Here is a 22,956-nt window from a genome sequence, read left to right on the forward strand (position 1 = left end):
AAGAGGCTGCAAGCTTCTTCATGATATTCTCCAAAAAGAAAATCACAAAATATATGGATAATGTGCCAAGTTTTTAAGGAAAGGAGAAAACTGGAAAATCCTAATGAAATGATATCACCAAACATAGCCTACATTAGTTACATTATCTTGCCACATAAGTATTTACGCTGTGATGGAGTACGTTTTGCTGAACAAGCTGAAAATACTGCCTCAGGAGAACAGGCTGACTTCAGCTTTATTCAATTGCTTTGCTTCCAGGCGATTTCTGATATTTCAACGTGACTGACAGAATCAAGCCAAATTCATCCACTCAGTCATTCAAAGTGATATAAATGATGACCTTTCAGATCAGAGTGAATATTTCTGAGAAAATTTCAGGAAAGTACTATATAGTTATGGTAGATGAAAATAATTGACTTCTACAGAGAGTGGGTGGTTTTATGGCTGCCGTGTGTGGAAGGTGACATGAATGTTCATGAAGAGTTCACCTGTAGGTTGTACCAAGTAATCTGACCAGTGGCTGTAACAAAGTCAACGATGAAACATTTGTTTCTAGATGTGGGGATCAAACTCTGCCAGAAACGGTGTGGTGATATTGTAGGATTTATATCAGATATTGCATCCAGCTTGCAACTGGCAGAGTCACATATATCATTATTGCAGTGGGCACGATTTGAATTAAACTTGCCCAGAGAACATTGAGAATAATACTGTACTAAAAAATACCTATGAAACTGTTTATGAAACCACATATAATGGGAAAAGTATTCTGAAGGAGATGCTATGTTAAAGAGAAAAAATTCCTATGTGTCTTATCAAGAAATATGTTGTGGTACAAAGTGCCACATCTGGAGATAAAACACAGGGTTCTGTGTGCACCAGCAGGCATCCATGTCACATGAGTAAAACAGAATTCCAGTGAAGACGTATAGTTACCTGACCATGTGGACAACATAGGAGTTAAAAAATATTATAAAGAAATATCAGGAAATGAGAGCTTGAAGACAGGATATAATAGTTCAAATAGGAAATGTTTACTTGCTTGGTATGAAATGAGCTCTAAACATGATAAATAATTAGAAAGACACACAGACAGACAGAAAGATAAGTCATGGAGAGTAATAAGCCACAGAAAACTTTGCAAAGGCTGGGTTTTCAGCAACAGAAGACCATTCTTTATGAAACAAAGCACTGCAGTCTTTCCAGTCAGATGAAAGCTGCAACTTATTCTAAAAGCAAATCCGCCAAGAGATTTTAAAGCTGGAGATACTGAGGTTCCCAAAAATCTCTCTTAAAAAGATGAAAACACATGTCCCCAGATTTGGGAAAGGAGCTTTGGAAGTACCTTCATAGCAGTGAACCCATTCTACAGCATCTCTCCCACCAGGTTTTGGAGAAAATAGCTTCCTGAGCTGTAAACTGAATGAGACTTACTGAAGTCACAAGCACCTTTACTTTGTGCAGCCAAACCAAACATTACCTGGTTCTCAATGCTGTGAAGTTAGCAGTTATTGTGGCATAGGTAATGCCAGTACCATAAAACAACTGAGCTGTGTCATTCCACATTGTATCCAAATGTGGCTTTCATCCATCTGCTGCATGTGTTCAAGGACAAAACCAATCACCTTCTACTTAGATATGCAAGTCTGGATATTGACTTCAAGAAACCCAAGGCACACATCATCACTGGGAGCTTTTCAGACTTACATGTCTTTCTCATACTTGCATTAAAAATGATTTAATGAATAATTTTGTTCCATGACTGCATTCATCCATTTTTAATAAAATGAGCATTTATTCCAAACTTAGCATTCTTCAGCATTCTCTATTAATTCTGTACTGAAATTTTGGAATGTTTAATGTCCTAACTCATCATTTGACTAAGCTTACGGAAACTATTGGCTCAGTTATGAATTCATTATCTTTTATTTCCTACATATCTCTGATATGCAAATTTTTATAGCAGTGAAATATGTCTGACTGCTTTGCTCCCAGTTAATGCAGTATTAATATAACAATGAACTTCATTACATTTCCGGATACATTTTACTTACATTAAATTAATTTTTGAACTTGTTTGACAGAGTCCTGAAGTTACCTAAGTTTGGGTTTGGGTGTGTTTTTTCTTTTTTTTTTTTTTCCAAATTAACACAGCTGTTAAAATATTTTGTGTAGGCACTAATGCTGAGTGAAACTTTTACTTTTGTGTATCATATGTTTGTGAGACGCTGGCTTTTCTAAATCATAGGTTAATTATTTCAACTTAGAATTTCACCTCTGGAAGACTGTTCCAACAGTAAAAATGGCATATAAAGACCTCATGTAGATAGAAGATGAAAACCCATCAGAATACTGTCCCCATGATGCTAATGCCCTGCTCACCTTCATACTGTACATCTGAAGTGTTTTAAATGCCAGAGGTTGAAAGAACAGACATCGTGCAGTCAGACAAAGGAGAAGAGAGATTTTACTTGAGACTTTATACCAGTTTCCGAATAAAGAAATAAATTATTCTGTCAGGCTACAGTAGTTAAGATAAAAACCAATGGGCTAAAGTGCAGTGAGTGATAGACGGCTCAGTGTGCTGGTTTTGGCTGGGGTAGAGTTAATTTTCTTCATAGTAGCTAGTATGGGGCTATGTTTTGGATTTGTGCTGGAAACCGTTGATAATTCAGGGATGTTTTAGTTATTGTTGAGCAGTGCTTCCACAGAGTCAAGGCCTTTTCTGCTCCTTGCCCCACCCCACCAGCGAGGAGGCTGGGGGTGCAAAAGAGGTTGGGAGGGGACTCAGCTGGGACAGCAGATCCCAACTGGCCAAAGGGATATTCCATACCATATGATGTCACACTCAGCATGTAAAGCTGGGGGAAGAAGAAGGAAGGGGAGGACGTTTGGAGTGATGGTGTCTGTCTTCCCAAGTAACCGTTGTGTGTGATGGAGCTCTGCCTTCATGGAGATGGCTGAACTCCTGCCTGCTGATGGGAAGTGGTGAATCCTTGTTTTGCTTTGCTTGTGTGTGTGGCTTTTGCTTTACCTATTAAACTGTCTTTATCTCAACCCATGAGTTTTCTCACTTTTACCTTTCCAATTCTCTCCCTCATCCCACTGTGGCAGGGGAATGAGGGAGTGGCTGTGTGGTGCTTAGTTGCTGACTGGGGTTAAACCACGACAGCCAGACATTCAGAAAAATGTACTGCATGGATACTGAAGCTCTGGGACAGACTATCTAGAGAAGCTGTGGAGTATCTGCAGCTGGAGGTTTTAAAATACCACTCAGACAAACATCCATCAGGATGGGGGATAGATAAACTAGGTGACCTCCTAAAATCCCTTCCAGTTTTATTTTTTATGATTCTGTGAGTAGGCTTGTCATACTGAAAAATTTCTCTGATTAGGGTCTGATGCTATCCCTTGTCTACTCTAAGGCTATTTATCCTAATGTTATTAGAGACCTATGATGATGAATAAAAGAGATGACTAGTTTGCTCTCAGAAGTCAATTTTTCAGCTAGTCAGTGTCTGAAGTTGAAGACAGATTTCCAACAGAGCTCAGTTCTAGCAGTTCCCTTGTTTCAGATATAGTGGGACTTTCTAGTTCAAGCATTCTGACATTTTCTAGAAGTATGCTTAAGTAAAGATCACCATTACACTCAGACACATGACTGCATTCCCATAACTCACCTAGTTACAGTACATCTGAGGTGAATCCTCAACCTCCATGTGGCTTCCACTGAGGTTTAAACTGAGAAGTTTTACCAACCACTTGCAGGGAAAGATCGTGCATGGCATCAGTTCCTAAGTCTCAGCTGCCATATGGGAGCTTGTTAAGTCACAGCTCTGTGGTCAATGAATGACTTCAAAGATTAACTCAGAGTTGAAGAAAATATTTCAGGAGTCCAGGGGCCTAACACTAACTGATTCTGTTCCTTTGGCTTCCATATTAAGTCACTGTAGAGGCATACTATGAACCTATAAAGATGCTTGTTCTGACCACCTACAGTTGTTCTGATGCTCTTAAAATCTTTGGGTGGTTTCTAAATTGATTCTGAAAATGGGACCTAGACTTTGAATTTATCTGCTTTTGATTTAGGTATCATTTAGGTGCTTTTGACAAAGTTATAGTTAGCCGTTTTCAAAATCTTCAAGGACATGCTTAACTATATGCACCTACATAAACACTGCTGAAGAGGAATGGATGTGAGCATATATTCCTAGTTATGTGTACTTTCAAACACATTTCTCATCTCTTTAGCTACAACACAGCTAAATAAGACAATCTGTCTTGGAAATTTGATCCTATATGCACAGCTGTCCTGAAGGAATACCCAGAGCAGGATGCTGAGGACAATGTAACTGTAAGTCAAAGACAACAAGAAGAGCTGTCTGGAGTCTTAAACCACTCTAGAGAAAGTGAGGTACTAACAATGGTCTTAATACAATTATTTCCTTACTCACCATCTACTATTTATTTTGTTTAGTTTTATTCCTGTGTTCCATTTTTGTTTCGGAATGTCCTGACCTATTGCTGGTTTTAAACAGTTTCATTCTGAATGTGACTTAGCATCTCTGATAGCAAACACCTACACAAACACCTTTGTGTCTTATTTGTGTGTTACTTTGATTTCAAATCAGGTGCCTAACTGTAGTGCTTATAGGATTGCAGGGTGCTTGGATTTTAATTGTATGAAGTTCAGGCAAAAGTGACTATAAAAGCATCAAAAAAAAAATAGTTTGCAAGTACAAGTGAAAAGATGCTGAGATTTACATAATGGTTTAGTCAGACACCCCTACTGTTTTATAGAGGGAAAAGTGCATGTGCACAATAAATAAATTACACTGTGCCATCAGTATGTTGCATCTAACTGCATTAGTGGCTCAATTTTTCCCCTCATGACTTAGGTAGGAAGACATATTGGAAAACACATATTTCTTCATTATACTATTTAAATGGTTTGATAAATCTGCTTATAGATGGCAAACATTTTTTATTTCTCCAAGTTATTTATATTTAAAACAAATCTTACATGTGTTTACATGTAAGATCTCAAAATATTGGAAAAATTTTATTGTCATAATAAGCCCCATCTGTGGCTCGGGTAGAACATGACCAAAAACTTGTTCTTTGACCTACTCTACCTTTAGGCTGACTTGCTGTGTGTGCTTTTTGTAGTGCCCACCTTCTAAATCTACTCAGTTAAGGAAAGAGCTGTGTAAACCATCTCCTTCATGATGAGGGTGTTTTGATGTATGTTTCAACAATTCATTGAAAAATTATTTTCTTGAAATGCTGTTAATGTTCGGTGAATTTCATTTTAATGTAGCAAAGTACCGGTTAGAAATTGTTAAATTATTAAATCCATTTTTATGGAGACTGAATCTTGCTTTGAAAAGGAAGTGTACAGAAATAGGGTTGTTTTTGATGAAATGAATTAATATGATTGGCTTCCAGAGTTTTTTTTTATCCTCTTCCTCCAGATTTTTCCCTGTGTTTTTCTGTGCTTTTTTATTGTAAAAAGGGTAGGAAGAGGAATGGCTTAAATATGGCCGAAATGGAGAAAACAAAAAAATTGGAACAATACTGAAAGTTTTCAGATAAAATTCCAGGGTTTTTCTTAATATGTATTTTTTTTTTTTTAAATTAAGAATCTTTAGAACTAACCTTTTCTGTAGTTTCAAAATTGTTAATATTTTAATTTTGGCCAGCTCACTTCTTTTCTCTGTTCAGTGCATCTATGTGCTGGGATACAAGAGAAAATGTAATATATGTATATGCTTCCATTTGCAAAAGAAAAATAAAGCAAATTAAGGGATGTGCTATTGGAGGTCATAGACAGGATATATTATGGTCTTGATTTTGCAAGACACTGAATGCCTGCAGCTCGCCTTGCACCGAGTGAATTTAAGGCACTTGTCACATGACCCACTCTTTTATTAGCTTAGTTGCAGTGGAAAAGGCAGAGCAGTAGCATCAGAAATGGAAAATGACGGCAGGAAAAGTCTGGTTGTTGGTTGCTTAGGGGTGATGGAAACAGCTATTCTCAAAGGGTCTTTGCTGAGGAATACGGAAGTAATACAGAGGAAGATAGCAAGAGCAAAGGAAAAATAAGATTTAAGAATAATAGAAAATAATAAAAAAAAGCGCAAACTATTTCTGGAGTAATAACTGTTCTAAGAAAAAGTTACAACCAGATGAATCACATCTATGTAAGGGGGCTAATTTAAAGGCATTTTATCAAAGAGAAATAAGCATTTCTAGAGATTGATTCAGTCCTTAGGGAGACTGCATATCTTTCTCTCTTGTGAAGCATCTCAAAGCACATAGTGAAATTCAGATGGAATAAAGCTGGCCCACGATGACTGGGCACTATCAGACTGGTCCTTCCAACAGCTTCTGCCTTAAGCTAGGCTACTGGAAGTCTGGCACCTGGCTCAGTAAGGACTGGTGTCTGCCCTTCCAGCCATCCCTACTGCAGGTATTTTAAGATCAGGCAGCTATGAAGAAATAGGTAAAACTCGACCCTTACTTGGCACAAAGAAGGGATCCGGTGAAGAACTGCAAAACCCTATAAACCAAAACCTCCCTGTAGTCCCCCAGAAGAACGACAATTTTGCCACCTAACTAGTGCTCGCTGCATGGACCTGCGCTCGGAACGCGTTCATGGCTGAGCGCTCCCTCCTGCTGCCGAGGTCACCTGCTTCACCTGACCGCGGCCTGCAGAAAATGCAGGGTACCACTTAAACGTTTTTATGAGTATTCTTTATTTGCCCGAGAGCACATACAATACTTCCCACTGGTGTATTCCACATGTACTCTCTATACGGATCAGTGACCTCAGTGTCTTTTCAGCAATTCTGCCCGTGTGCTCTGGCTATTTCGTCCTGGGAAAGGAGCCCCACGAAGTATCCTATAGGAAGGAGGAGGAGGTACATTTTATAGGCTTTTCCGTGTTTGCCCTGTGTTTTGTGTAAGCTTGATTTTCGGGTGTATTTGCATCGGAAAGGTCCAGTCCCTCTGACAAAGGTCAAGTGTCCTTCAGTGGGAACTTCTGCTGGAAGCACACTGCAGCATCAAACTTTCCGGCACGGAAAAAGGCATCTTTCCTCACTGAAATATTCAATACACAGAAGCAACCTATTTTTGCCTTTCGCAATATAATGCAACTTAAGACATGCTGCCTCCAATAGGAGGCAAAAAAAAAGGGGGTTTGCTTTATTTTATTCCCAGGTTTTAAACTCGCAATGTTTCACGTTAAGACATTCGGCCAGAAGAGAGGATCGCAAGTGAAGCCGTCGCTCCACGAACAACGTCTCCTCACTCGCACGACCCACGAGATTTACGCGGGCCCTCGCTGCGACTCCCGCGGGATGCTCCGCGGGGGCTTACAGCCGGCCCCACACCCCGAGGGCGCCGGTAGCCCCCGCCTCCCGCGGCCACCGCCCCCCTCCGCCGGGCAGCCACCATCTTGTTCAGCGCAGCACCGGCGCAAGCGGCCGCGGCGCGGCTCTGCGCAACGCGCCTCCCCACCCCCGCGGAGATCCGCGGTGCGGCCGCAGCGCCCCCGCCCCCCCTTCCCCCCCCCCATCCCCCGGGCCCAGCGCTGCGCAGCGCTGCGCGAGGAGCGCGGAGCACGGCCGCGTGTGCGCCGCCTCCGCGCCCGCCTCCCCACGACCCCCCCCGGTCGGGAGGGGAGGGCGGCTCCCGCGCGGCGTGTTCGGCGGCCGGTCCCTCGGGGCGGTGGGCAGGTACCGCGCCGCACGCCTGGGCGGGTGCGCGCGCGCGTGTGTGTGCGTGCGTGCGCGCGCGAGGCGGGGCCGCGCCGGCGGCAGCCCCGCGCCGGCTGGTGCCATCTGGGAGCCGGGGCGTGGAGCGGGGGAGGGCGCGGGGGGCGACGCGCAGCCTCAAGGCCGGGGCTCCGCTTGTCTTTGCAGGCTGCGCGCCGGCGGGCAGGAGGCTCTTCGGTACCGGCCAAGTACCTGCGGATCGGCTTCCCTCCTCCTCGCTGTTGTGGTTTCGTTTTTTTTTTTTAATAGTTTGGTGGTGGTGGTTTTGGTTTTTTTCTTTTTTTTTTTTAACCCCTCCCTCAAATCCAGGGAGACGCTTCTGAAGCGGGGCGAGCGCTGATCTTACGTAGATGGTGCTGCCCCGGGGAGGGCAGCCCCCCTGCCACCCCCGGGCCGGGGGAGCGTCCCCGGGCGCCGCTCGCCCTGCCTAGCGGCCGGGCCCCTCGCTGCAGCCCGGCCCGAGAGCCGCACCGGCACCGGCGGGGGCGGGCGGCGAGCGGCATCCCGCAGCCCCGTCCCCGGCGGGTTTGGGCGCCTCCGCGGACCGGCTGCGGGGATGATGCGGCGCGTCGGACCCCGCGGCGGGGAGGGCGCTATGTCAGAGAGATAACGCGCCTCCGCCAGCAGCCCGGGGGCAGTCTCGGTGCCAGTCGTCGTCCCCCCCCCCCCCCCCCCCTTCCTGCCCCGGGAGCTGGCTGCCTGGGAGCCGCTCGCTTCTCGGCGGCCGGACTGGCAGCGGCGGCGGGTCCGGGGAGCGGCGGGGCGAGGCCCGTCGGGGCGGGGGAGCGGCGGCCGGCCGTGCCAGGGCACCCCGCCTCCGGGGGGCAAGCGCCTGGGAGGCTGAGGAGCGCAGGCAGCAGGGGCGGGGAGGAGGAGGAGGGCAGCGCCATGACTCATTTGCAGGCAGGTCTCTCCCCGGAGACTCTGGAGAAAGCCCGGCTGGAGCTGAACGAGAACCCCGACACCTTGCACCAGGACATCCAGGAGGTGCGGGACATGGTCATCACCCGGCCGGACATCGGCTTCCTCCGCACCGACGATGCCTTCATCCTGCGGTTCCTGCGGGCCAGGAAGTTTCAGCACTTCGAGGCGTTTCGCCTCCTGGCCCAGTACTTTGAATATCGCCAGCAGAACCTGGACATGTTCAAGAGCTTCAAGGCCACAGACCCGGGCATCAAGCAGGCGCTGAAGGATGGCTTCCCCGGCGGGCTGGCCAACCTGGACCACTACGGCAGGAAGATCCTCGTCCTTTTTGCTGCCAACTGGGACCAGAGCAGGTAAGTGCAGAGCCACCCGCCAGCCTTAACCCCTTCTTTCCCCGGGCAGTGCGTGGGAAAAGCTGTGCCAGAGCAGAGAGAGAGGGCGGGTGGGCAGGAGGGACACACCCGGCTCTGCCCACAGGGGGCTGGGCAGCAGCCTGGAAGGCAGAGGGAGAAGAGAAAGAAGGAGTGTATTTTGTGTCTTGGGGCCTTTTCAACCTTCTCATCCTTTAGGCTCTGAATTTCGGGAGGGAAGTAGGAACTGCTCGGGTGCTCTTCTCAACTGCCTGATGTGAGGTTTACACCCTTCTGCCTCCCCTTAGCTGAAGTGAGCTGCATAGTAGATGATGTGCTTACCCCCCTGACAAAGGCTGGTTGCGATCTCTGTGCTGGTCTTTCTGCTTCAGCATGCACAGAGTTGCTCAGGTGCATTAGGAGAAAGTGGGAGATGCTGTGTGCAAAACAGAAGTATCACGCATGGCTTTTGATCTGAGAAGTTTGCCTGTGCAGGAAGCTGAGGCTCGAATCCTTTCCCTTAGCTGAAGAAAGCTCTTCCTGAGCCACCTGGAAATGCCAGGATGGAAGTTACAGTAACCACTTCTTTTTCCCACTCACACTGCTCTAAGTGTGAATTCCCTGCATAATAAGATCCAAGCACACAAAGCTTTGGTAGAAAATTGAAGGAGGCTAGTGTAGTCCTTAGAACAATATTTGATCCTTTTTGGGACTGCTCTAGCCTGAAGATGACTTAGCAGGCTGACCCAAGAGCTGTCTCCCATCAAGGCCCTTTCTTTTAGCAATCTGATACTGTGTGACATTATTTGGTTATTCTAAGTACCTCGTTGGGTGTCATGCCCAGTTTCTCCTGCAGTCTAAAGTTACATCCACAAAAATTGCTTGATTTTCAGTATGTGTAAATAAACGAATCCATTAAGAGTGAACTCTAAAGCCTACTCCTGTGAGCACTGCATTGTTTCCCCAGGCTCCCAACCCGAGAGCAGGTTTAGGATCTGAAGCACTTCTTAGTGAGAAGACTTAAAATCTTGCTAGTTGCCTTCACATGAATCCAAACTGTCTTTTGTGCGGTCAACACAGGCTGGCACAGGCAGTGCACAGTGCTCTGTGCAGATATCCCAAGCTCAGCTATTTTGAAACATGAGGGGGGCACGGCCAGCTAGCAGCATGGATAGAAAGGACAAAATTCGGGGGATTGGCATACTTAAGCCTGCCCTTTAAGCGTTTGTGTTGCTCTCCTCTTGCAGGCTGTGTCAACAGCCGTTTCAGGGAGTGATCCCACAGCTCCCTGCAGCAGTCGGTGTTACGGCTAGGGACTGGTGTCTCTGCCTGGAGGGCTGCTGGCCCGTCATGCCTTTCCTCCTCTCCAGTCAGGGTCGCCACATCCACAGTGCCTATGGGGAGAGTTTCCTGGCCCTTGCTAACCCGTGAATCATGCCCAGGGACTCGGAGAAAGCTGTCTGGCACAAATCAAAACTGCCCATGACCAGGCTAACAACTAGAAAGTGTGGATGAACATACGCAGAACTGGAGCCAGTGTTCTTTTCCTGCTTTGGTTTTCTGGCAAATGGAGGCACAGAAGATGAGGGAGGAAGCAGTTGTGATGAGGCTAAGGACTCTCCGAATGGGCTTCATTTCCCACATAATGACCAGGTCAACTTTTTATTTTAAAAACAGCTCCACAAACTCTTAAAAATTCCAAAATGAAGAATTAGCAAAGAAATGGATGTTTAGGCCTTTCACGAAGTCATATGTTTACCATGAAGAAGTTCCTTTTTTAAAGGTAGTGTGGCCTACTCTATACTGTTACTTCTCATTTAAAAAAAAAAAAACCTGAAGCTTGTTGTAATGCTTTTCAGATCATTAGTTCCTAGTCAAAAGAACAGCAAGAGTTTGAATTCAGAGATAAAGTAGCATTTAAAAAAAGCAATTGCCATGTGAAAAGAATAGGTTTATTTTCCTCTTATTTTTAGATGTGCTGATATTTAAACTATATGAGATAAGCTGACACAACAGTAAATTTATTATGATCTTTTTCATGAAGTCCTATTGGTAAAATTATTATTTATGATATAATAGGGAGGTGATTGGGGTACACAGGGGTACCTAATGGCCATGTTTGCAATTGCATCCCTATTACTTTTCAGCACTGCCCGCCAATGGTACGCCTCTCCTCCAGAGTGAGGGATTTGTTTTCAGATAGACCACTCAGACAAAGGGGAGAGAGCTGAAGCCCAGCTGCGGGGAGTGGCTTGCTCTAAGGCACATGACAAGTCAGTGACAGATCTGGGAATGGAGCTAGGTCACTCTCTTTTCTAATTAATTTAGTGTCTTCCATTATCTGATGTTCAGCAACTGAGCCTTGGGAGCACTGCGTATGGAACATATACTAGAGCTTCTGTGCAGTATGTCTCAAGCTTATGCCTTAACTGACTTGAGATCTTACAGTATGTAAACCAGTGCTCTTCTTACAGCACACTGGGAGGATTACTTTTCATAGTCTGTCTTGTTAGGACCTCTTCATATGCTTCATAAACTAAGTTAATAGAGCACAGCAAGCCTGCAAATTTATCATGCGTGTACAACTTACTATGGCCAGCATGTAACAATTAGAAATAAAAAGTTCCAATTTGTTATTTAAATGAATAGCAGACATACTATAGATGATTTATATAGCACCAGCAGCCGATGATTTACATAGTTCCAATTAGAAAGAAAAGCGTGGGAAGTAGAAAATTCCTATGGTAAAACAAGCCTGTGTACTAGATGTTAAATCATTAAACTAAAGCGGGGCCTGAAAAGTGTACCAGATGTCCTACCATCTGAACAGCTAAATCAGACATGTATTTCAAACAAACAAACAAAAAAAGAAAGGTGAAGTATAATACATTAAGTAGCCCAGCAGCTTTTCAATGGGACCCTGCCTAACTCTCCATCCTGTCTGCTATGGGGAAGGTGAAGGCAGGTGGCATTCCTGCCAGGAGGCTGGATAGCACTTGGGGAGGGATCAGCCTTCCCTATTAGCTTCCAGATTGTTGATTCATAACTACATTTGGCTTGTAGGTGTGTATGTGCATTTGAAGACTCCCTTTATCTTAATGGGTCCGGCTGGTGAAGTTTTTTTTCAGTTAATGGTACAATTAACTTCAACTCTCAGCGACAAGGGGTCCGTTGCCATGCATGTTCTTCTGTATGCTTCATGGCCCCTGTACACAAATTCCCTAGGAAAACCAGTCCATTTTGATGGTATTTATTTGAAATCTTTCCCGTTATTAATAATCTCAGAATTTTTCCTAGAAAGTGCAATAGAAAAGTGCAGTAGAAGAGTGCAGTGATACCTAGTTCCTGTCTGTGTCACAGTGACCCAGTCAGCTCACACCATCCTCAGCGAAGATGGAAATCCACTGCTCTCATTACCGTTAGCTCTGCTGTTGCATCAGATGATTTACAGCAGGACAAAGACAGAGTCCACGGGTTGGCTTTCAGAACTATGCTTTCATGTGCAGAAGTGTTAGAAACTTTTATTTTGTCCCATTAAATGAAGATTTGAAATCTGTAGCTAATAGGAGGCTGGTCTGCTCCTCAGCTCACTATTAACCACAGGGCAGTTGGCTGGGTATTTTTCAATCTCTGATGGAGGCAGTGTGACAAAATAAATAGCAATATTAACAATAATAGCATATTAACAATGACAAAGTACCTGGTTAATAGAGTCAATTTTTGTTTGGAATTAATATCTTTCAAATAATAATTATTAACTAGTGAAACCACTGTCATTTTTTTAGACTTTCTTCTGCTGATTGATGCTGTCGTATTGTTTTCTAGCTTTTCGCCAGGTATTCCTATTATCACTTGCTTTAGACTGAGTGTTTTGGCTAGGGATCTTTTTGGTCAATGCTAATGTAAAATTTAGTTCAGCTGAAGCCACATTCGTGACTGTGACTCTTAGACACTGGACTAACATAAGGAGTAATGAATGGTATTAAATCTGAATCTAAAAGCTAATCTGTTAATATATTTGAAGCAGTTTGTATTTTTCTATGCATTTTTGTAACACTGGTGGTGCTTTTTGTTCTTAGAATAAGGGCTCCCAGGACATGCTTGCCACTGTTTAAGCAGAATAGCTGTAAGAGAAGTTTCAATCTCCCATCTTTTCAGCATTCAAATCTGTACTCTCAAACTGACAAACCAAGGCATCATTTCTAGGTACTCCTTTGTGTATCGTGAAGGCTTCTGTTTCACTGAAATTCTAAAAACATTAAGCCAGAGTAGTAGGTTAGAAAGCTCAGAGGCTTGACCAGCTTTCTCTTTTAAACCACAGTGCCACAAAAGCTCATTTGACAGAAAACTTTACTTGTCCAAATGGTGGTGAGCTCAAAATACAGACTGTGAGTTCCTTACGTGTTTGGGACCTTCAGGAGACATTTGGCTTAAATTCAAGCAAAGAAAACTTACTGTTCTCTTCTACCATCTCTTCCAGTTAACATTTTGCATCCTGAGAGGCAGACTCATGCCATTCAGTTTTAATTCTCAAAATAACTTGAAATTTCTTGATATAGGGGGGTGATGACAAATAGCAATAGAGATAGCAGGGCAACTCTGCCAAATCAGATTATGTTATTCAGTGCCCAAGTGAATCGACTGGAACCAGAATCTGGTTAAACAGATGATATCGTGGATGCCACCCATCATCAAGAACGTAAAACATCTGACACAGCTGGATTTGACATGAGACATCTGCACCCTGCATTCTCCTGTCTTTTTCTGTTGGCCTGGTGGAAATCACGGTGGCCTCTGGGAGTGAAGGGAATGCCTAGACCACATAACCAAGAGGTAAAGATGAAAGATCACAGTGAAGTACTACCAAGAGTTGATAGCAGTGTTTGCCAGACTCTTTTTCCCAGAAATCCTTGGAAATACTTTGAATCTGTTCCTGTCCCATAAAAAATTCTCAAAGAACTTTTCTTTTCTGTAAAGGGGAAATTGATGCCACTGATAAATTACAAGAGTGGGATGCTCAGTTGATTGTTTGAGCTCTTCTGTTCTTGACAAATCAAGACCTCAGTGAGGCATTACCCTAGAAAGCTCTGTCGCTGTTGTGGTAGAAATGGTAGCCATTCCGAAGCCTTTGAAAGAATCACTGTCAGTGTGGCTATTAACTTGTCAAGCCTTCCCAGGCTCATTGCTTTAAAGTCAACCTGAATGAAAAATTTCAAGATGTAGCAGAGTGTGTCTGCATACCAGTCCCTACCTCATTTGAACTTAAGCTGGGACTCACACAGTACAGGAACATTAAGAGTACATTATATATGTGATAACATATTTCCAGCATTTGTTATTCACATTAACAACTGGGCTGAAAAAGTTGTCAAAGCTCTCCATTGAATTAAGCATGATTCTATAAATAGAGAGCATCAAATACATTTAAATTAACTGTGAGTTCTTGATTATCCTAGCAATTAGTAATACCTTGCTAGCTACAATATATCCCGAAAGTCTGTTTAAATAAGTGAATGCAACTGAACTTAGCCATAAATAAATAAGGATTTATTTCTGCACAGCCTAACCCCAGGCTACTACAGAACATGCACTGCAGCAAATCAGGCCCAGCACACCCTACGTACGTGACAACACTGTCATTGTAAAAGTGGGGCCAGGGCAAAATGAGTGGCTTGTGGTCCCCTAAGTACATGCTGTTACTTAAAGCAGATTGGTAAGAGTGGAGCAATACCATCTTCCCCTCAGACTGAACACCATGATCTCTTAAAATTTAAAGACTAATATGTTGATTTTTTTCTTTCTTTTTCCCATTTTGAAGTAGGCAATCAAAGCCATCTTGAACCAAATTAATTTCACACTCACTAGCTTACCCTGTTTTTCTCACTTTTGATTGGTTATATTTCTATATCTTTATGGAAAGTAATTTCAGTGTGGAATAAAAGTTTCAACAACACAATCCAGAGTAATTTTTCCCACCTTCTTTTTACATAGGATTTTAATTTCCCCAAAGTCCAGCCAAGGATGGAGTGTATTTTATGGCCGAGCCTGTGCATCCTGGTTCTGACATGAACAGTAGTAGCAGTGAGGAGAAATGTTGGTCAACATGGGGCTGGAGCAGACTAAAGATGAGTCTTTATGCAAATAACTCCGTGCTGTGTGAAAGCTTCAGTATAGTTTCTTTAATCATGTTTCATTTGCTTGGGCTGTTCAGCTGATACTTTCAATATTCAGCTTGCCATTTGTAGCACCTAAGGTTTCATCTGTCACACCGGTTTTACATTTCTGGCTTGCCTCAGCATGTGTCCAGAGTAAAAGCTGCTTTAAATATCCACTAATGGATTTGTCTTTCTTGTCTGGTTTTCTGTACTGTACTTAAGTAAGCTATCAAAAACAAGAGAAGAGGTCTGTTACAGAATGAAGGATAGCTCCTGTCTTCAACTATTTGCCCTGAAGAGTATTTGAGGTGTGAAGCTTGGCTGTTAGTGACATTTCCCTGTATACTCCTGGTGTGGCTTTTTAGACTTTTTAAAGAGTACTTGAGATACCTTCTGTTATAAATGCAGAGGCAGAGCCGAAAATATCTTTTATAAATTTATTTGCAATAAGAACAAGTAAAACAAAAGGGCTTGGTACGCCGGGGAGCAGAGGGGCTTTCTGCTCCGCACTGACACACACCAGGTGGTGCTGCATCACTCCCCTTATAGTCTACCCTCATGCATATTCACAAATGGGCGTAATTCTCCCCAAAAAGTTCCCACCTTCTGGTTGTGCGAGCGCAGTAGAGTTTCTCTAACCTTCCCCTGCCCGCACGTGCGCAGTAGAGTCTCCCGAGCTTTCCTGGGCTTTCTGGTGTTGCCAGGGCTCCTGACAGGGGTTCCTCCAGTCATTTTTCACCTGCGCAATCCGGTGTTGCTGGGATCTTCTGACAGGGGTCCCGCCAGTAATTTTCCACTTGCTTAACAACAGTCACTGAGGAAAAAAAAGCTCCAAACCATTTTAACCATAAAACCATGATAAATCTCCTTTAACTTATGTACATAGCAAACACCAACAAAGTCACCGTATTTTTAACACGAATCACCACCATATTGTTCACACTTCCTCTAGCAGAAAGTGTTCTTGTTTGCTTCTATCTAGACCTGTGTTCTTCAGAACTTGTTTTCACTGAGAGGACAACCTTTTGTCTTTTTCAGTGAATAAACATATAATCATTGTTGTTGTGGACTATATTTCTTACACTAAACAAACCTGCTTAGGTTATGGTGATGGTGAATATGCCATAGATTTGTGGAGGCCCAGCCCTGTGACTGTTGGTTACTCTCTGTGGTGGCTGTAATCCTGGTCTCATTGATGCCTGACAGTTTTCCCGTTGACTTGAATGAATTCAGGACATAACCAGTTGTATTTGTGTTTACATGTATACATCTATATATTTATCACATAGGTATATATAAAAGCATTTTATGGCCAGTCTTAGAGACCTGATTGGCCTCATAAACAAAGAATCCTTATGTCTAATGCACCAGACTTCTAGCAGACTTGTGCCAATAGGGAGCTGTTAATCCAAGGCATGTGATGTCTTCTTGAAGTCCCTAGGGAGGACATAAGAGATCTACACCAGGAACTTTAAACCCATCTTCTTGGAATGGATGTAGGGTGCTTGCAGCAGCGTTCTGCTTCATGGAGCTCTCTTACGGAGAATGAGATCCTCTGAATGGGGCAGCATAAATGTTAAGTGGAGTTGAGGCTAATTTTAGGATTTGAGTATTTCTAATATCTCTTTCTTGTATGAGCTCTGATAGATGATATTCCTCAGACTGAGGCATTATCTGCTCTCCCGGTGACTCATCTGATGTAATTTCCTTCCCGGTGCAAAGTTTCCCCTGGGAAGGCCTCTTACAGGGTGTATCTCCATCTAATTTAATGAAGCGGTAAAAAAAATAGTATTTCTGAGACCTCCACCACCTGTGGAGGTAACCAGGGGTTTGAAGGCAGTTGGCCACACTCTGAGCCTAGCGCCAACCTCAAACACGACTCTGTAAGCCTTCTTCCCTCGGGCTAAGCATGTGTTTTAATCCTGATGCTGGCAGTTGTGCAAAATGCATGTTGTATAGGGGATTTTTGGTTCCCATGTTGATTAGGTGCCCTCCACTGTCTGTGCACCAGTGTTGTGTTGAATAGGTAGACTAGTCTGCAGATGTGCTAGGCAAACTAAGACCTTTTTAGTGCCAGTAAAACCATCTATAGTCTTCATGCTGCCAAACAGTACCTACATGCCCCATTATACATTCGTGAACTTGTTTGGGAAAGAGCTGATCAATGATTTCATTTTTCCTCGGGTTGCTCTTCGCACTGTGGCGCTGGGGGTGTTTGCTTATTCAGAGGCCTCGGCAGCAATGGTGGCATATTTTCCCCATGCATCCAGCAGTTGGGCCTGGGGGAGCTGCTCTGCCTGGGGAGAGGGGGAGCATCAGCCAGGCTGTGCCCATGGTGTTGGCTCTGCCATGCCAGCCCCTGTGCCCCCGGGCAGGTTTGGTCAGGGCAGGCAGGGTGCTTCAGGTTTGCTTCACTGTGCCTACTGCAAAAATGGAGTCCTGGCCTAAGTTCTTTAATGATCAAATTGCGCTAACAATTTTAAGGATCCAGGTTTTGAGCATTTTCCTACAAAATAGGTTTTAAGGCATGTCCTTTTTTCCCCTGGACAGAATTCCATTTACAGAAATGGCCTTTTTTTTTTTTTTTTTCTGCCAAAAGGAAATGGAGAATTTTAGCATTTTGAGGATTTCCATAGAGAATTGACAGAGAATTTTTCTTGTGCTGTTTCCTCTCCCAGTTGAAAAAACCTGAACAAAAAAGAGGGAGCATGCCAAACTTCCTGGAAACCTTAGATCTCAGAAAAGTAAAGCCTTAGAAAAAAGTTAAATCTCAGAAAAGTGAAAAGGAGAGGAGTAAATATGAAAACTTTTATCCCAGTCAACCAAACCAAATTCAAACCAAAATAAGGGTATCTAAAATGAAGAGAAGAATTGTGTAAAACAATGCTTCTCCTAATGTTTTCTGGGGAAAACACACTTCCTCTTGTTCATTTATGTTCGGCTGACATTAAGAGAATCCTTTTCTAGTCCCTTTCGTAGGAATGCATAGTTGGGAAGTTCACCGAGTTTTAGTTGGCTAAAAAAAAGATGGAAAGATGCGAGGAGTCAGCTAGATCAGATTAATTTCATTTCTGTTATTTCCTTTTGCAGATACTTTCAAAACATAGTTATATGTACACAACAGAACAGTGTATTCACTGTATTAAAGCAAGTAGAATTCAGTATAGTTTGATTTCTAAATAAGCACATATGTTCTTTGCTACGTATGCAGTATGGTGAAGATTTCTCTGGAGACTCATAATTTTGAGAACTATGTTTGATGCCATCATGGGAGACTTTTAAAGGGCCTTATTTAAAAATATCTGCACAAACACTGAAGATTTAGCTCTTTCTCTTGTTCCTGGAATATTTGCTTATCTGATATTTTTCTGGTTTAGTTTTCTAATGCTGCATCTGATACTGTGGTGCAGACAAGCGAATTTACATCTGTTTTGGTAACTATTTATCCTACTTTTAAAAAAGATTTTTAGATATAAAACATAGTTAACCTGGAAAAAATCAAAACTTAAACTACTACTTTCATAATTCTTAAAAAACCCCAGACAATTCAGATGTTTTGCCTTTTTTAAAAACCCAATAAGCTAAACTGCAAGTTGATTAATAACTCTATTATATAGCAGTCTAAAGATGACATTGCTGTATATATTTAAGCTATTCAGCTGCTGTATTAGGTACTTTAGCTTCAAAAAAGAAAGATTGTACTCAACAGGGCTTGGCAATATGGAATTATGTCTTCTTTTACAAGATCATTGATCTAAGAAAAGGTTATGTGCATATAAGTAAAACAAATAATTACATATTGTAGGTGGCATCTTTGTAAACCCAAATTTAACATAGAAAATTCTAGGACTGATGAATATCATGTTCCAAACTTACTCCTGAAACCACAGTTTGGGTATACAAAGTACTCAGTACTCAGAAGCAGTTAAATAACTCTTAAAAGATTGCTATTGCTCTTAACCAGAAACGCCTCAAAGCCCTAGTGTGTATTACTTTCTGCTTTCAAGATCCTTGAGTTATCAGCCTTCTGTAATACCCTTTGTAGATTTAAGAGAAAGCATTATCCAGAGAGAGGGACAAGGGGAGCATGTGGAAATCCCTTTTTTTAGCTGATAATTTTGTAGAAGCTGTTATATCAATCCCTTGGAAAAATATAGGAGGAAACTTTGGGTCTAGGTTTCTGGTGTTAGACTCAGGTTTTGGTATCATTATGATTTTAGAAAAGTACAGCTTACGTAGATAAGTTTGTACAGACATTTAATAAAATTCGTAGATATTAAAGCAGAGTAGGAGACTACAGGTAAGTTCAAATTTGCTTTTGGTGTATTATATTCTTTTAGTTTGTTCTGACTGGCTGATGGTCTAGATGTACATAATCCTGCTCCAGAGGATGCGTTCAACTAACTGAACTTTTGAGACTTTCCCAGCTTTACATACCCATGACTTCTGAGGATACTTTTGTACTCCTTTGATTTAAACATTTGAAAAGCAGTACAAAGGAAGAATGCTCAGAACTTCTCCATGTCCATGGCTGTTGTTTCTTTCCTAACTGAATCTCCCCTTAATGTTCACAGGTACACACTGGTGGATATTTTGCGCGCCATACTTCTTTCTTTAGAAGCCATGATAGAAGACCCTGAGCTTCAAGTGAATGGATTTGTTTTGATTATAGACTGGAGCAACTTCACCTTCAAGCAGGCCTCCAAGCTCACGCCAAGCATGCTTAGATTAGCCATAGAGGGCCTTCAGGTAACATTCTTCTTTTCTTTCTTTTCCTAATTCTCCTTCATTCTGCAGCTTGTTACAAATCTAGGTGGCTAAACAAACAAAACAAAAATCCAAGAACTTCTGAAGAGCAAAGCTCTTAACACCTTAAGGTATGGGTGAACAGGCAAGCTACAGTGCCACAAGCTAATATGTGCACTCAGTCAGCTAACTGTAGTAACTCCTGGTGTGTAGGCTTCTTTTTTGCCATAAATAAGAGGTAACTTTTCTGTCTTTATTCTGAAGTGGCTGGCTTCCTGTAAATTCTGACTGTCGCTGCTGCAGCAAGTTAGAAGTAATCAGTTTATCTTGTCATTTTGCACAGGGCTAATGAAATATGAGTTGGTTTTTATGGTTGATTCCATTGGAGAACGGCTCTACATCGTTTGTTCTGAAAAGTGTGGGGCACTGTGATTAAACAGTTAGCTGGGAGTATTTACTCAGTTCAGCATGTGCTTGGCTCTTTTGCTGGGTCAGGATTAATTTGTGCAGCGATTTCTGGGACTGAGTATACAGTGATTTAAATTTCTTTTTGCTCATTGTAAATGCACTTTACATGGCACAGGCACACTGGTGGAAAGGATACTACATAACTCTTGGCTGCCTCCTATGATCTTTAATGCTTATTAAAATGAAAAACTAGAACCTGTAAAGTAGTTGTTTGCTGTGAAAGCTTGAGTTGCTATGTTAAAAATGTCAGTAATTCACTCCTGTGCAGTGTGCCTTGGTTTTACAAGGACATATATTCCTTTTCTGTGATGTCTGTATCATTTATACATTTTTATTACTTATAAAACAAAATAACAGCCTTATCTTTGAACTTTCTTCACTTTGATATTGCTATTTTTGAAGGAACTTGTATAGCAGCAGTATGGAGTTTTGATCTAAATCTTGAAATGGCTTAACCAGTATTCAGCCTGCAGTTGCACACAGAAGGCTAGTGACAGTCATGAGACAAAGATCTCATTTTCATTTTGTTGTGTTTCCTTATGCAATGGTGTGATTCCGTGGTCTTGAGAACTATATCAGAAGGCAGCAGTGAGATGTATACTCTTAACAGTGCTGCATTTCCTTATATTGCTTACAAAGTTGTTTTATTTTTTTGCTGTTTTTCAAAGTTTGCTACTGTTTTCTTGTTTAGAACATGAATAAATACTTTAGTAGTCTGTTTTTAAATGGTGGTGTTTCTTCTTAGACATTAATCAGAGTTGGTTATTTTGAGGAGAGCTGCAGTGGATAATTGCATCTGAAAATGATGACCTACCAAACTTCAGGTGGACTCTGAGACTGTTCTGCCATCGGATAGTTCATTACTGAGTTGAGGTGAAGTCCGTTGGCTCAACTTACCCATGCCCCCAGCTTCCTATGTTCTAATATCCTGAGTCTGATGGTGGCCAGCACCGAGGGCATAATTTTGTGCCCACTGTCTTCAGTCCTGTTGACTCCAGAGATGTAGAACTGGGCATAAAATGCTCCGGAAGAGGGAATGAGAAGGCAGTGGAATGGCAAATGTGAGATAAAACTCTCCCAACGCTTGAGGAATCTGTCCTAATCTGTGACAGATATTGTTACCTGTAAGCATCAACTTTTACAAGGCCTTTTACCGCCTTGAAGAAATCAAGTAGTTGGGCTCTCATAATACAACGTTTAATTTTCTGTGGAGGACCACTGAGGAAACGAGGGCTAAAATTCTTTTACTAGCAAAATTGATTGACTCTCTAATGATATTTTCCCAGTAGTTGCACTACTTGGGGAGTTGTTTATATTTAATTTCTTTTTTTTTTTTTTTACTTTTCTTTTACTTAGACACTTTTCTGTGTAAAGATATATTAGAATCAATGGAAAGGACTAATGACAACTGTACTGAGCATCCTGGAGGGACAACCTCACTTCAAAACCAGTTGGGATCAGGAAGGAAATAAGAGGAAAGCATATTGCAAAGGTGGTACAGAGAGACCCTGAGCAAGGCACAGGTTTATTGGCACCTTCTTTTGAGATTTCATCCCTGAAATGTTACATTCCCTTATCCTCAACAGGGATTGCCTTTTCTTTTATTGAGGACAAAAATGAGTAGCAGAAACATCATTCTGAATGCTGCAAAGTAAAAAGTGCTTAGTCAGGTGGTATGAAGAAGAACAAGAACAACTCACACACAATGTTTATTTATGATCTTTGTAAATACTCTCTGTTTAATCAGAGAAATGGAATTTACTTTGGCTTATAAGATTTAACAGGGCTCAAGATGCTGAACTTTACCATTTGGGGAATTTAAATATTTGTGTTACTTGGGTGGAAAGGGACAGGGAAAGTGGGATTAGTGACCACTGAATTTGATGTTAACCAAATCCCTTTGCCTCCTGAATTAAATCTACTAAATTTGCATTATATTTGCTTAGCTTCCATGGTGAGCAGAATATTCAGTATGGTACGTACCAAAGAGAGTTGATTACAAGCTATGGCATTTCTGGGCTCGTCACAGCTGCTTATTTTTTAGGAAATTGCTTTTGAAAGTAAGATAAGTAAATATATACAGTTTTCTACTAAAGACAAGTTCTGCTATACACTTTGTTTGCATATATATTTTAAATGGGAGTATGAAAAGAATCATACCCCTAACTGACTTGTATACATTGTATATGTTAGAAAAAGGTAATTGTTTTCAGGAAAAGAGCCTTTTGACCATGGAATTTTTAATGTTAAAGGACAGTGATTATCTATAAACTAATGTGAATTTCCAGCATATCCATCCCAACAGTGCTGAAACAACCAGTTGGTGCAGTGTAGGTCAGTGCTGATTTTTAGATCAAATGGTTTTGCTAGCCAAGAAGCAGAAACATCCTGTGGAGCTTGGGGCACTCAGCTGGGATTCCTGATGCTCCAGTCCTAGGTTGTACACTGGCCTTGTGCTTTTGGAAAAAAGGAACAATACTCTTCCATGCAGATCTTGGTGGCTACAGCATTTGTGTTGCACCTTGTCAGTGA

At 42.3% G+C, this 22,956-nt stretch overlaps 1 protein-coding gene across 1 annotated transcript in view; it reads left to right on the top strand.

Annotated features, from left to right (window-relative positions):
* The first annotated feature begins 7,719 nt into the window (after window positions 1-7,719).
* Window positions 7,720-22,956, top strand: part of CLVS2 (clavesin 2) — a 60,611-nt gene continuing 45,374 nt past the window's right edge. Inside the window, exons 1-2 of the mRNA XM_074862413.1 lie at window positions 7,720-9,058; window positions 19,785-19,959. Of these exons, the coding sequence (XP_074718514.1) occupies window positions 8,670-9,058; window positions 19,785-19,959 (564 nt within the window). The 5' untranslated portion in view covers window positions 7,720-8,669. The remainder of the gene's footprint in view (window positions 9,059-19,784; window positions 19,960-22,956) is intronic.

The sequence above is a fragment of the Strix uralensis genome, chromosome 3, assembly GCF_047716275.1.
Source record: "Strix uralensis isolate ZFMK-TIS-50842 chromosome 3, bStrUra1, whole genome shotgun sequence".
NCBI classification, from domain to species: Eukaryota; Metazoa; Chordata; class Aves; order Strigiformes; family Strigidae; genus Strix; species Strix uralensis.